The sequence below is a fragment of the Lynx rufus genome, unplaced genomic scaffold (genome assembly GCF_022079265.1).
Source record: "Lynx rufus isolate CCGP_SWC_20201006 ecotype Redwood Valley unplaced genomic scaffold, mLynRuf1.p SCAF_5, whole genome shotgun sequence".
Classification (NCBI taxonomy): Eukaryota; Metazoa; Chordata; class Mammalia; order Carnivora; family Felidae; genus Lynx; species Lynx rufus.
In genome coordinates, this window is record NW_025814867.1 from 148635514 (window position 1) to 148649261 (window position 13748).

Sequence of the window (13748 nt, forward strand, 5' to 3'; positions counted from 1 at the left end):
CTCCTCCCTCAGCTCTTATCTGAAAAGTGGCCCCGGGGCCGAGCCCTGTCAAGTCCCCAGTCACAGAAGGGACTCAGTCCTGTTCTGCGGCTAAAGGAGCTTGTTTCTGTAAAGAGATTAGAATGATTGAAAATTGAAATGGACTCCCAGCCCAAATCTACAGAGATGCAGGACAGCAAGGAAAGAGTCCAGTGGCTTTTCCACCTCATCCTCACTCCCTCCCCCTCCAAAACTTCTGCTCTCAGAAAACGGAGGCAATTCTATAGACAGAGCCAATTACACATTTTGTTTGGTCTTAGAAATCATAATGTTAAGTTTAGAAGGTGTATAAAGCTTAAAAATAAAGAACTCCGACAGTACTGTATAAAAAACTGAACACTATCCATTGTAACTAGATCAAGATCCAGTAGAGGCCTGGAACTCTTAAAAAGCTTATATTAAATTAATCTCCCTGAAAGGGCACAATCTGATCTTTACAGCTCCCTCCCCACCCCCCACCTGCCTTTCTTAGTCCTCAAAATGAACAGGAAATGACTACGGATTGTACTAAAATGTTGGTTGCCCCTTCTTAAACCCACCCAAGACAGAAGAATAGAATCCCCACCGCCAAAATTAAATTTCTACTGTTTGCGGTCAGGGCTGGGGCGGGGGGGGGGGGGCAGTGGCGTTTAAAAACGCCGGGTGTTGTTGATAATATCCCGGTTCAAGGGCAAGGTTTTTTAAAGGCCGCTCAAAGCTAGGGCGAGATCAGGGGTGGAAGTGAACGAAGACCTCTCGGGCTGTTCAGCAGAATTTGCGGGGTCCACGCCACCCCCTCCCCAGACAGCAATGCGAGCGGATTAGACCCCGGCTGGCTCGCAGAGAAGACAGCCCTGCCACCTTTCGAGGCCCCGGGCTTAATCTAGGTGAGCCGGAGATAAGGTTCAGGAGGGTTCCAGGAAAAGAAACAGGATTCGCTACTTGCGGCTTGTGGCAGGCGCAGACTAGAAGCTGCAAAAAGTCTTCAGAAAACTTTTGCAAACTTAACTACGCCCTCCGCGGACTTTGGACATGCTAATTTCGATGGGACTGTTGAAGAGCGAGTGGGGGTAGGAAGCCCTGACAGTTTTCCTTGTCAGTTTATTTTCACTGACCCTAAAGTATAAAAGTATCTTTACTTCCTGATGCCTCCATCGGAGCGAGGCAGAATGGCTTGGGTGTCAAGCCAGCGCTGGGGGTGGGGGTGGGGGGTTGGGTGGGGGAGAAGCATGGGAGCAGACCGGCTGGCCAGGGCTGGGTTATAACTTTTTCTGCTTTTCTACTTTGTGGCAAAGCTAAGGACCTCTGTCAGGGAGGTCCCGACCGGCCCTCAGTGGACGTCCTTGGGGGGCATCCAGATCTTTGTCAGTCCACCCCGGAGGCGGCCCCTGCGGGTCCCCCAGCACACACACACACCGAGGATCGCCAGGGCAACCCAGCATCCCCGGTGTCCCGAGAGCAGGAGGATGGACCAGGGGCCGCGGGGGGCAGCGCCGGCCCCTTTCTAGAACCCGGCCCCGCCCGCCTGGCCGCTGCCCTCCGGGATCGCCCCCGGCCTCGGCCGGCCTCCGCCTGTCCCCCCGCCACCCGCTCGCGGCCCGGGCCGAGTACCTTGAAAGCGATGGGCAGGGTCTTGTTGCAGCGCCAGTGCGTGGGCAACACGGAGCAGAGGAAGTTGGGGCTGTCGGTGCGCACCAGCTCGCCGGGGTGGTCGGCCAGCACCTCCACCATGCTGCGGTCGCCGCTCCTCAGCTTGCCGGCCAGGGCGGCGCCGGCGTCCGGGGCGCCCAGCGGCAGCGCCTCGCTCATCTTGCCCGGGCTCAGCGCGGTGGAAGGCGGCGTGAAGCGGCGGCTCGTGCTGGCATCTACGGGGATACGCATCACAACAAGCCGATTGAGTTAGGACCCTGCAAACAGCTCCTACCAGACGGCGACAGGGGCGCGGATCTTCGGCGAGCAGCTCCAGGGAGACCAACATACAAGTTCAGGGGCCTTTATTGCTGCGGGGGGGGGGGGGGGGGAGGGGGACTGGGGGAGGCGGGAGACCAAGTTACTAACAGTCCAGGAGGGGGAAAGTTCTATTATGCCAGCCAGCCTCAGACCCGGCAGGGCTCCTAGCAACCGACCGGTTAGTGCTTTAAAAATTGGGCGACTAGAATCCAGAGTCAAATGCCAAGGGAGACTATCTTCTGAGTCTTGCTTTGAGAGTTTAACTTCAGTCTTTGGCTGTTAAAGAAAGTTCCCGGAGGCAAAATTCCCATACGCTTTCTAAAACATTTATACGGAGAGCGAAAAGACCAGCAAATACATAATTTGGAAGTTCCAGTAGGTAATCGCCTGTCAGTTTTTTTTTTTTTTTTACTTGTTTGCTTTTGCGGGTGAGTTTTGTCTAAAGTCCTAATACGACACAAAATATACGAGTGTCTTCCGTATACAGAGCCACTCTCACATGCAAAACTGGCTTCGGTCCTCAAAAGCAAGAGCTGCGACTTCCAAAGGTCATGCTACTAATGTATGTGCACGTATATATAAATATATACATATGCTCTACTTCATAAAATATTTACAATTCAATCTGTAGAGAATTTAAACACAACAGAAATCCATTAATGTTCGCTGCTGATTTTTTTTTTTTTAAGTAGCCTTGAAAATAAGCTTCAGTAGTTGAAGAAGGGCTGGGCTGGAAATACTTGTCATGTTCTCTTAATAATTTCTGGCAAAATGCTCAGTTCAGAGAATTCAGCTTTTCAAAAAAGAGCTAGTCTTAAAAAAAAAAAAAAAAAAGTTCCAAGTCGATGACAGTCAGGGTACAGCTCTCCACATCTGAGAACTCGGGTTTGGGGATGTTGGTTAAGTTTGTGGCTGATCCTGTGGTTGGTGGGAGTTGAGCAGCAGCCGAGTCACACGCACGCAGACACGCACTCTTCCCGAAGCCAGCCACTGTCTACATCGACTCGGTGAGTCAGCCCGACTTGGGCAGTAGCGAGACGATCTTCCTCCAACGTCGCCTCAGCGCCGGCTGGTTAAATGCCCGGACGCTCCTATACCTACGATCGCCGCGTAACCGCAGCAGGTGGAGCGGGCCTTGAGAGGAGGCTCCGCAGCGCAGATCGAAACAGACGCGGTGGTTCGAATTACACACGCAGTCACACTCCCACGCACACTCCCACGCACATGCAACTTCACGGCTCGCCTCGAAGCCCAGCACACTTTCTCCTGCAGTTGTCAAAGGAAACAACCGGGGAAAAGTTCACAGGCAGGAAAGAAGTTGAAACATCCAGCCAAGAAACCAGTTCATTCAAAAGTAAGAGAGAAAGAAAAAAAAAAAAAAAATCGTAGCTCCAACGCAGGTCAAGGAGAAGCAGCAAAGGTTGACTTTCTTCTGGCGTCCCCAGGAGGCCCGGGAAGAGGTGCCTGCCGGCGCAGGGCCGGGCAGCGTGGTGCCCTGGCTGGGTCCGGCCGCGGGGCGCCCGTCCCGCCTAGCGCCCGCTGGCTCTATGAATGAGAGTGCCTGGAAATGAACGTGCTTTTACTGTAAGCCCGGCCCGAGGAATTCCATTCCCTCAGCTCGTTTGCATAGGGGCGGCCGCCGGCCAATCACAGGCCTTTCCGGTATCAGCCAGGGCGCGGCTCGCGGCCGCGGGCTCCTGGAATTGGCCCGCGCGCCCCCGCCGCTGCCGCGCGCTACTGTACGCAGCCTGGGTGGAGAGTCCCGGGCTGCCGCGGCCTCCCCGCGCACCCCGCGCACTCGCATCCACGCACACACACGCGCACACTCACACATTCGCCCGAGGCCCCGCCCTGGTGCGGACCGCGGCCCTGCGTCTCTGCGCCCGTGCAGCGTCGCGCTGCCACCGGCCCGGGGCTGCAGTGCGCAGCGGCGCCACAGGCGGCCGCGGTCTGGAGACCAGGGAGGTGGAGAAAGAGGAGGCCGGCGGGCCCTGGGAGGGCTCGGGCCGCGCGCCGCGCCCGGAACGGCCCGGGCACGGAGACCAGCTGGAGGGAGGCGCCCCCCGCGCCTTGGAGATGAAGCGGCCGCCGCGAGGCTCCCGGGATCGGTACCGGAGCCCCGGGGCGGCCCCGGGCCCTGAGCGGCCACCCAGGGCCGAGCCTCTGCTTCCCCGGCGTGGGTGGGATTCGGCCGCGAGGGGGGCCGGAGGGCCGAGGGCCCGGCCGAAGAGCGGCTCCGCGGGGCCCCATGGTCGGGTGGGCAGCTGCAGCGACGTGACGCTGATTCATTTAACGAGGCCAGACGACTCTCGGTCTCCCCAACACGGTTTTGTGTTTTTAGTTTTCTCTCTTGGTTTGCTTTCTCTAATTGGTGTTTTTCACCGCGTCCGGGCTGCGGCTTAATTACGCAGCGCGCCTCAGTCTTGAGTGCGCGGTGCGGCCAGCAAATGAGTGTCCCGGTCAGAAAAGACCCCAAAGAACAAGCGACGGGAAAGAAAGTTGAAGGCATCCGCTGGGCTGGCACCCCGTCCTCGGAGCGTCGGCTCCCCCGCAGGCGGCACGAAAGCCCACCGCTGGGCCTAGGTCGCCCTAGCCCCGCACCCACCTCCGGCTCCCCGGAAACGGCGCTGGCTCCTTTCCCCGCCCCCGCGAGCCGGAGCGGCCTGGGGTGCCGAACCCACCCCGGCTTTGCGCGCCGGCGGGAACTTCCCTTGCGCCCGTCCCCGCGGCGCCGCGGGCATTTTCGCGGAGCTTAGAGGGGGCCCCGCCCCACCCCGGCGCCCGAGGCCCGTCCCACCCCTCCCCCGCCCCGCAGCCACGGGGCTCCCTGGCACCCCGCGGCACTCACCCCCCGCCGCGGCGGAGGGCGCCCACCCCGCCCCCAACACGGAGCCCTCAACTTCGACTCCCGGGAGCTGGGGTCCCTCACCCGCCCTCCCCCTCGCGCCCCCCCCGCGGGGCCCCTCCCTCCAGCCGCCTCCTTCCCCGCTGCGGGGCGCGCGGCTACGGTGCCGGGGACCGCCGCCGCCGCCGCGCGGGACTCTCCTCGGGCTCTGCCGCTGGGGCCTAACGGAGGCGTCGGCCAGGGCGGGCCCGCCGCGGAGGCCCTTCCCGGGGGCCCAGGCGGCTTCCCTCGCCCCAGGACCCGAGAGGCCGCACGGGCTGCGCCGAGCGGCGAGGAGGCGGGGGCCGGCCCCGCGGGAGGCGCTGAGGGCCGCGGACCCGGGGCGGACGCCAGGGGGCAGCAGCCGTCCTCTCTGCCGCCCGGGGCGTCGGGAACGCCCCCGAGGGCGCGGGACTCCGCCGGCCCTCCTCTGGGCCTTTGCGTCGCTCTCGTCAGAACTCCAGTTTGGGGAGAAACGACTGGAAACGGCCGCCGGAGTCAGCCCCAGCGGCCGCGTTGCGCCCCTACTATCCCGGCAGCCGAGCTGGCGGTGCAGGAACCCTCTGGTGGGAGTCGTGGGGGTCCCGGCTGTCCCGACAGGCCCGCATCAGGGTCTCTTCCCGAAACCCGTTTGCGCGCACACCGCGGTCGGCCCTCCCGCCACCACCGGTGCTCCCGGCGTCCCGGGCGCCGTCGCCCGGCCAGCGGCTCAGGCTCCCGCCTGCCTTTCCGAGCCTCTCCCCAGGTGGGCCGTCCCCTCGCTCCTCTCCCGGGACGCCCGGGACCTCCCAGCAAACTACCTGCAGTTTGTTTTAATGGGTCTGAGGTCTCAGCAAACCCCTTTGTGTTTTTCCTAAATGATTTTGAAGAGGCCCCATTTCAGGCATAAAGACCCCCAAAAGTCCTCTCTCCACCTTGGCCCGGCGGTTCCAAACATTGCGCCGTTGCCAAGCTTCCCCGTCTGCCGCCCACCCCCCCCCCCCCCCGGCCCCGGCTCCGCCGCCGCCTCCGGCTCTAGAGGCGAGTTGGGGCGAGTGAAACCCCTTTGCCGCCGCTCAAATACAACGCTCTAAGTGCCCACCGAGCGCTCCCGGGAACAGCCGCCAAGTGCATCCTTAGGGACCCCCGCGGACGCAGGGCGGGAGGCTCAGGAGTGCGGCAGAGGCGAAAATGGGCTCTGACTCGGGGGATGTAGCGGGTTGGGGTAATTTCGCCGCGCGGAAAGGTCAGAGAAGAACGCTCCTCTGGGGCTCCGGCGGTTTGAAACCCTAAACCCTGCGAGGGGGCTGCGGGTCTGACTCTCCGCGGCAGCCTCTCCGGCGGGGGTCAAGTTCCCTTCCTTAGAAAAGAGGTACTGGGATAGATGCGCCAAGGTGAGCCCTTCAACGGCAGCACCTTGGGCGCTGCTCGGCTAAGAGTTTCAACCAGTGCATCTCGAACTTGAACGTCGACGAGGATGATAAAAGCGAGAAAAGCTTTTGCTGATTTATTCTAAATCCGGCCGCCGGGCATTTCGGGTTCCTGGGACCCGCGCTGGCTATAAATGCGCTGTGCGGTGCGCACTTGAAAACGAGAAATAAAACCCTGCACTGCACCTTCCTTATCGAGGAACTAAAGCAGGCAGCATGAGGCTCAGCTAAGGTGTACCTCGAATCCCTTAGTCTGAAGGACTTTTTACAGAGCTTATAAAGTTCATTAACATCGCACGCGAAATGAAGAATTCCTTCCCACCCAAAGCGCTCATTTTAGCGGCAATACAGAATTTCCCTTCCTCTGCCTCTCTAAGAAAGGAAAGGAGACATTACCGCATTGACTCCTGGAACAATACTAAAATTTAACTCTTGTCATAATACAAAATAAAAAATACAACGAAGCGACGTGTTGGGTGGATGCTGTAGGACAGATTTTTCCAAATTTGCTGCGTGGGGGAAATTCCAATAATGTCCCTAACAGGAATGAAATGTAAGTTTTCAGAGGGATTTTTAAAAGTAGTATTTGGTTAGTTGGAATAAAAATAACAATTTCATTGGGGAAAAAAAAAAAAACAATGGCTCATTGACGTTTTTCTTCAGCGTTAGGTCAGTATATAACTGTAAGTGGTCTCAGAAAATATCTAAATATCTTACATTTTTGCTGTTTTGAAACCCTCTCAAAAATAAAATATGCCTGTAGGTAGGATTAGAGGCTCAAGCATTCTCTTAAATCAACATTCCCCTCTGTGGGTAACATCTTTTTAAAATTACATTTCTAAAAGTGTATTTCTAGAAAAAAAAACTTTCTATTTCAGTGACCACTTCAGTGAATTAAAACCAGGGCACGTATTTTGCTAGTGGTTCTGGAGCAAGCTGGTGCAATTGGTATAATGTCATAGGGATGGAGAACATTTTTATGAAGAGTAACATGTTAATATCCGTGCAGGTGCATAACCTGCCTTACACACAATCCAGTTTTTGACATTACAATTTGATTAAACATTTCCCCCCTTCTGGAGTGGCTCTGAGATTATTATCCTTTTGAAATCCAATTCCTTTGGGGACAGGAGTCTTTCCTTCTGCCACTATATCCTTCCCTCATAGGAATGTTTCCACAGGATGCACGGTTGATGTGTGATCTGTTCACTCCAGCATCATCACTGTGTAGCTCACAGGTAGCAAGCAGAAAGTTTTTAAGTTAATTTTTTTTTTTTTGTAATTTAGGATGCTTAGTAAACATTTTACCCTCGTAAAAATTTTGCATTGCCACTGCTGTAACAAAAGCAATAAACTAGGTTATAACAAGCTCTATTTTTTTTTTTTTCAGAGTCATGCAGAGTCGTTTAATAAAAGCAGAATGCACCTGTGGTAAACTACGCTGTAGAACCGAGGGTGTCATTATAGTTTCATTGGAATGTTTTATAGGGTTTGATATTTACAATATGAAGAGCAGCTTTTAAGTATTTGTGAATCAGCAAAAAAAAAAAAAGCCTTAATTATTTGGCTAATTTATGTCATACGTTGTAGAGATGCATAGATAAAAAACCATATGAATGTGCATATTTTATAAAAAAATAGAATTTGGGATCCAACATACCGTGAACATCTCTAGATGGATTCATTCCGTGTACACATTCTGAAAGAACAGAAAGTGGGAAAATAAAAACAATTGGGTAAATGTACTGACAGCAAACACTAAATTCACTGATAGTTGATAAATTTCATTCTAATTGCAATAATTACAAGCATTAGAACTAAATTTCCACCCCCCCTCTTTTTTTGTTGTTGTTGTTCGCTGATTGCCCCTCACTCTTTTTAGCACTGGGGAATTTTATAGCATATTGTCCAATTTGGGCACAAAAGTAGCTTTGAAACAGTAAACCAGCAAGTAAAAAATGAACTGTTACATATGCACATAATTTTATGTGACTTCAACCAATGTTTTCCATTGATAGCTAGTAGTGAATCTTTCTCTCTCACAGAATCACCTTTTTAAACCTCGGTATGTGAGGCCAATGTGATTTATTTATGAACATTAGAAATACATTTGGAGGAAGTAGACGTGAATCAGAATTCAAGGTGAAATCAAGACCAAACTCTTACTTCATACCAAAACACTTGCAAATTGGTATTACAGCAGAGGTGAAATGCAAGAGGTAAAAATACGAGTTTTCTTTAAAGCAATGAAGATAAACAATTTTAAATACCTCCTCTGAAAGAAACAAACTGATAAACATTATCATAATTTACTTCCAATGGGACAGGTTGGAAATATTTCCTCCTTGCTTGCTCTACTCTCCTTCCCTTTACTAATTTATCCTGATTTATCTTTCAGAGTATTTATCCTGAAACCTCTCATTCTTGACATAACAGATGATAGCAATTTTTATTGAAAATATCTGTCATACGATCACATCCAAATATGTGTCACTATATTGCTGCTGCGTGTCCAGTTATAGGTAAACCCATTAAGCAAAGTCATCTGAAGCTTCTTTTCCTTGAACATCTACAGTAATGTTCTGCTTTTGACATTGCTGGAACTGCCTTGTATATTGAAAATGCTCAGCACTGAATGCTTAACACGGAGGATACACCATTTTTCAGAGCCTTCGGATTTGAGCATTTGCAATGTCACAGACCGACTTTCAACCTTACTCCACAATATTAATGTAATATATCTTAAAAACACTTTAAAACTAAGAAAGGAGGTAATTATTTCAGATTTCCAGACGCTGTTTAAATAGGCAGGAGAACGAGATTTACAGCTCCTTAGTCTTATGTGTATATATATATATATATATATATATATATATATATATATTTTTTTTTTTTTTGCCAAAGCAAAAAGAACCACTAGAATAATAAGGGGTTCTGAAGGACTACCCTATAATGAAAGATTAAAGCAATTGAATAGGTATAGTTTCCACGGAGCATCCTCAAAAAACAAATCACTGAGAGATTGTGGTTTGCATGTATATAAAATGACTCTGTAAAGAGTTTTTTTTTTTATAAATAGAGCAGGGAAAAAAATCATTTGAGCTTATGAATGATAAATTAAGAAATATCAAATGTACCCTGAAGTTCGTAAGTTTACTTTTAATAGGCATGGGGGAGGGGGGATCCCCATGAGGGGGGTCAGTAATACTGACCAGACAGCTGGATTTATACGGAAGAGACCCAGCAAACCCTACCACCCTGGACATTCTCTCCTGAGACCCTGAGAAGCTCCCCCAGGTCAGAGGCTGGGGAATAGAAGAAGCAAAATAGAAAAACAAGTGTTCCAGTTACACAGCTAATATTTCCGGGATTCTGGGAGAAAACCCAAGATCTTTTTTTAACCTAAAAACAAAGGCAAGAGTGAGTGAATTTTGGAAGGTGTGCATGTCATCTGTTGGGAACCGTCCTTAGTTTGTCCTGTGTCAGTAGCCTTGAGGACACAGTGCTCATGCCATTTAGCCTTAAGCCCGGAGAGGGTGGGTCGTCTGCAGGAGAGGTAGCCCCTGTGGAGGTTGGCAGTCATTTGCCCAGAGGGTTGTGAAATGTGCTAGAACCTAAACCGCAAGGGAGGAGAGGTCTTGGGGGTTCATGGCAGCAAGAGCTCAATTTGGCTAACTTATCCACCAGCTCTCTCTCGCTCTCTCTTTCTCTCTCTCTCCCTCCCTCTCCTTGAAACTACTAAGTGCCAGGTAATGACCAAAATGCTTGTATATTCCTCGCTTCATTTAATCCTTGCCAGGATGCCATTACCAACCCCATTTTACAGACGGGGAGCCTCACACTTGGAGAGTTTAGGAAACCTGACAGTCACTCCACTCTATGTACACACACACACACACACACACACACACACGACACAGACGCATGTCCACCTATAGGTCTGAGCTATGTTTCTTTTTGATCACAACTACGTATTTTTATGGGTATCTTTTGGAGAGCTCTGAAAAACTAAACTCTGAGCTCATCTTTCAATTTACCCTCTCCTGTCTCATTGTCTCCATTAGAAACTATCCCCGAAATTCTTTATATTGCAAATCTCGAATACTTAGGAGTCACAGTCCGAGGTTATTTCTGGCCATCTGCAGACTTTGAGGAGCAGGTCAAGGTCCCTTTAGCTTTTCAATTCTTAATAAATGTTAAATGGCTTTCTAGCCCTCCGGCCTCCACTCATTCAAAATGGCATTTTGAGGACTTTCCCAGGTATGAAGTATTTGATTTCCTCCCTTCAGCGTATCTGTAAAGCTTTCTATGTGCCAGGCAGGGTGCTGGGCTGGTTGATAGCAAAGGACAAATAGAGGAGAGCAACAGAGCGTCATGGCTGTTGCTGAGTGTCATGGAGTGTCATGGCTCCAGGAAGATGGCGGGAGGAGACACAGGAAAAAGAGGGGGCATACCACCTGGCGGGGGTGGTACTTGGGTTGGTTCTTGGAGGTTGGGTAGATTTTTACCAGATGGTTGGCAGGGCTGGAGGAAGGTTTCAGGAAGGTGGGAGGGGACAGGGGAGAAGGCGCTCCTGGCAGAAGGGTCAGCATGAGAAAGACGTGAATTTCTGAAACAGACCCACACGTCACTTCTGGTGTCATTGGAGAGTAGGTTTGGGATGAGGGCACTCACAGAGGACACAGTGCTGGCAGACACGAACACAGGTCGTAGGCGACTTATAAACCTGCAGAAATTTGCATTTCAACCTGAGGCCACTGGGTTCTATCAGAGCCTTGAAGTCTGGGGAACATCGTGATTAACACCTGTTTGAGGGAAGTAAATGTGTCAGAGGTGGATGGGTGAGTAGGAGGGGGTAGAGATGAGGAACGGGGGAGCTACTGCAGTTGTCGGACAAGGAATTGTGAACATCTGCATTAAGGTGGGCACAATGGAGATGGAAGAGATGGCCGCAGAGGGGAGGAGAGGAGTCTCTCCTGCTTCCGGCCCAGGTGCCATTACTAACGGGAGGGAAGACCAGAGGAGGAAGGGTTTGGAGGTCGACCCGAGGATCTGGCTTTGGATGTACAGAACAGAGCTGTAGGTGCTGGTGGAGAAAACAGCAGTTGAGGGCAGAGGTCTAGGGTACAAGTAACGAGTGCAGAATCGTCACACATCTGTGGTGGTTTCACATCTTGCCGAGACAGTGTCTGGGGAGAAGGGAGCGCTGACAGAATCTGAGATTGTCAACATCTAAGGGGTTGATCAGAAAAAGATGGACCTGGACCGACCAAGGGGATTGAGCCAGGTAGAGAAAGAGGAGAATAGGGTGTTTGAAACAAAAGAAGATGGGAGTTTTGAGAGGAAAGGCATGAGTCTCAAAGGCCAAAGTCAAGGAGGGGCCAATGAGGATGAGGACTGAAACAATGACATTGGATTTTCCCTAGAGGATCGTGGTAACTTTTGCTAGAAGACATTCAGTGGAGCAGAGGATGGGGCAGTGAATGCATGGAGGGAGGGGGGAGCTAGGTGCCTGTTGGAGGAGGGAGGGGAAAAGGGGGGTGGCAGGGAAAGGGAAGGCCCAAAGTTGAGATGTGTGCGCGCGCGCGCACTGGTGTGTTGAAGACATGAGAGAAAATTAACATCTATCGTGTGCATTTTACTGAGGATCAGACCCATCAGCTCCCGCGCCAACCCAGCTCTTCTCGCTCTTTTCACCCTCCGGTCTCCAGGGTGGGATCCACGGATTTGCCTTTGACCTCATCCAGTCTGCTGCCAAGTCCTCTTTTTGGTTTCTTCGTTGTAATTTACCCTCCTTTTTCTATCCCTATTGCCATCATTCTGGTTCAAGTTCTCATGACTTCTCACCAGATCTCCTGCAAAGGTCTCCCACAAAGGGGCTTCTATTAATTTCATGTAGTACTTCCAGATTAATCTCCCATACCACTGCTCTGCAGACGTGGTCACAGAACACATGCCCTACGCACCCCAGCTTCAGAGCGAGCTCTTCTGCGCTCTCCTGCAGGATTAAGGACTACCCTTCATTCCCATCTTGGAGTGGGCTCAGATCCCTGTGCCTTGGGTGAAATTTTCCCTCAAGGGCCAAATATACTCTTCCTCATGGTCTCCGTGTCCTCTGGGTGGCCCTTGGACTATATTTTACTTTATGTTATAGCTATTTGAGTGTATCGAGGGTGGGGTGCGTAAGAGCCAAGTAATGGGACCAACTCTTCCCTGGCTTCTGGTTTCTATGTGGAGTGACATTCTTCGTTATAAAACTCTTGGCCTCTTGCCCCAACCTCGTTCATCCTCCACCATAAAAGACTGAATTGCTTGCTTAGTAGCTCTGGGAATAGAAACCAGGCACAGGAGGCAGAACCCTAAAACGGACCCTCAAGACTTCCCACCCGAATCTGGAGGACAGCGAATATGAGGAAATGTCACGCCCTGGCCATGTGACGTGGCAAAGCGAACTTTTCTGATGTGACTGATGTTACCAATCCGTTGGCTTCGAGTCAACCAAAAGGGCAATTATTCTGGAGGCCTGATCTAATCACATGAGATCTTTAAAAGCAGAGTTTTCTCAGGCTGGGGCGGAAAAGAGGTAGAGAGAGGGATCCGATGTGCCTGCATCGTTGGCTGGGTGATGGAGGGAGCCATGTGCAGGAACGGAGAGCAGTCTCTGTAGGTGACCCCTGGCTGACGGCCAGCATTGAAGCAGGACCCCATCTCGCAGTCCTTAAGGAACCGCATTCTGCCGGCAACCTGCAGAAGCTTCGAAGAATATTTTCCCCTAAAGCCTCCAGATGAGAGTCGGCCGGTCCAACACTGGTTGGTTTTTGGCCTCGTGAGTCCCTAAGCTGGGAACGTGGTTGAGCCCAACTGGACTTCTGACCTACAGAACTCTGAGCTAATAAGTAGGTGTGGTAATTTGGTAGTGTGGCAGCAATAGAAAATTAGCACTCTGAGCGTGCCTTTCCCTTCCCTTTTGTTTGGGATAACACTGCCTGTGTGCTAATGAGTAAGTGTCTATTTATGGGGTTCAATGGCAAGAAGCCATGTCCTGAGCTATGTTCTCTCACACTCCTTGGTGATAAAGCTGATATTTTTTTCCTTTTTAATTAATTAATTTTTAGTTTTATTATTATTTTTTAAATGATTTCTTTTTTTTAAATTTTTTTAACATTTTATTTATTTTTGAGACAGAGAGAGACAGAGCGTGAACGGGGGAGGGGCAGAGAGAGAGGGAGACACAGAATCGGAAGCAGGCTCTAGGCTCTGAGCCATCAGCCCAGAGCCCGACGTGGGGCTCGAACTCACGGACCGCGAGATCGTGACCTGAGCTGAAGTCGGCCGCTTAACCGACTGAGCCACCCAGGCGCCCCTTTAATTTTATTTTTTTAAATTTACATCCAAATTAGCGTATAGTGCAACAATGATTTCAGGAGTAGATTCCTTAGTGCCCCTCCCCCATTTAGCCCATCCCCCCTCGCACACCCCCCTCCAGT

General features: G+C 51.5%; 1 protein-coding gene across 5 annotated transcripts in view; it reads right to left on the reverse strand.

The window, feature by feature from the left end:
• Positions 1-13748, reverse strand: part of RUNX1 (RUNX family transcription factor 1) — a 254223-nt gene that overhangs the window by 89778 nt on the left and 150697 nt on the right. For 4 of the 5 annotated variants that reach the window (XM_047099262.1, XM_047099260.1, XM_047099261.1 and 1 more), the window contains 2 exons: positions 7922-7960; positions 1630-1883 (listed from right to left, as the gene is read on the reverse strand). In XM_047099262.1, coding sequence (XP_046955218.1) covers positions 1630-1883; positions 7922-7960 — 293 coding nt within the window. The remainder of the gene's footprint in view (positions 1-1629; positions 1884-7921; positions 7961-13748) is intronic. The other variant, XM_047099263.1, reaches the window with a different exon arrangement.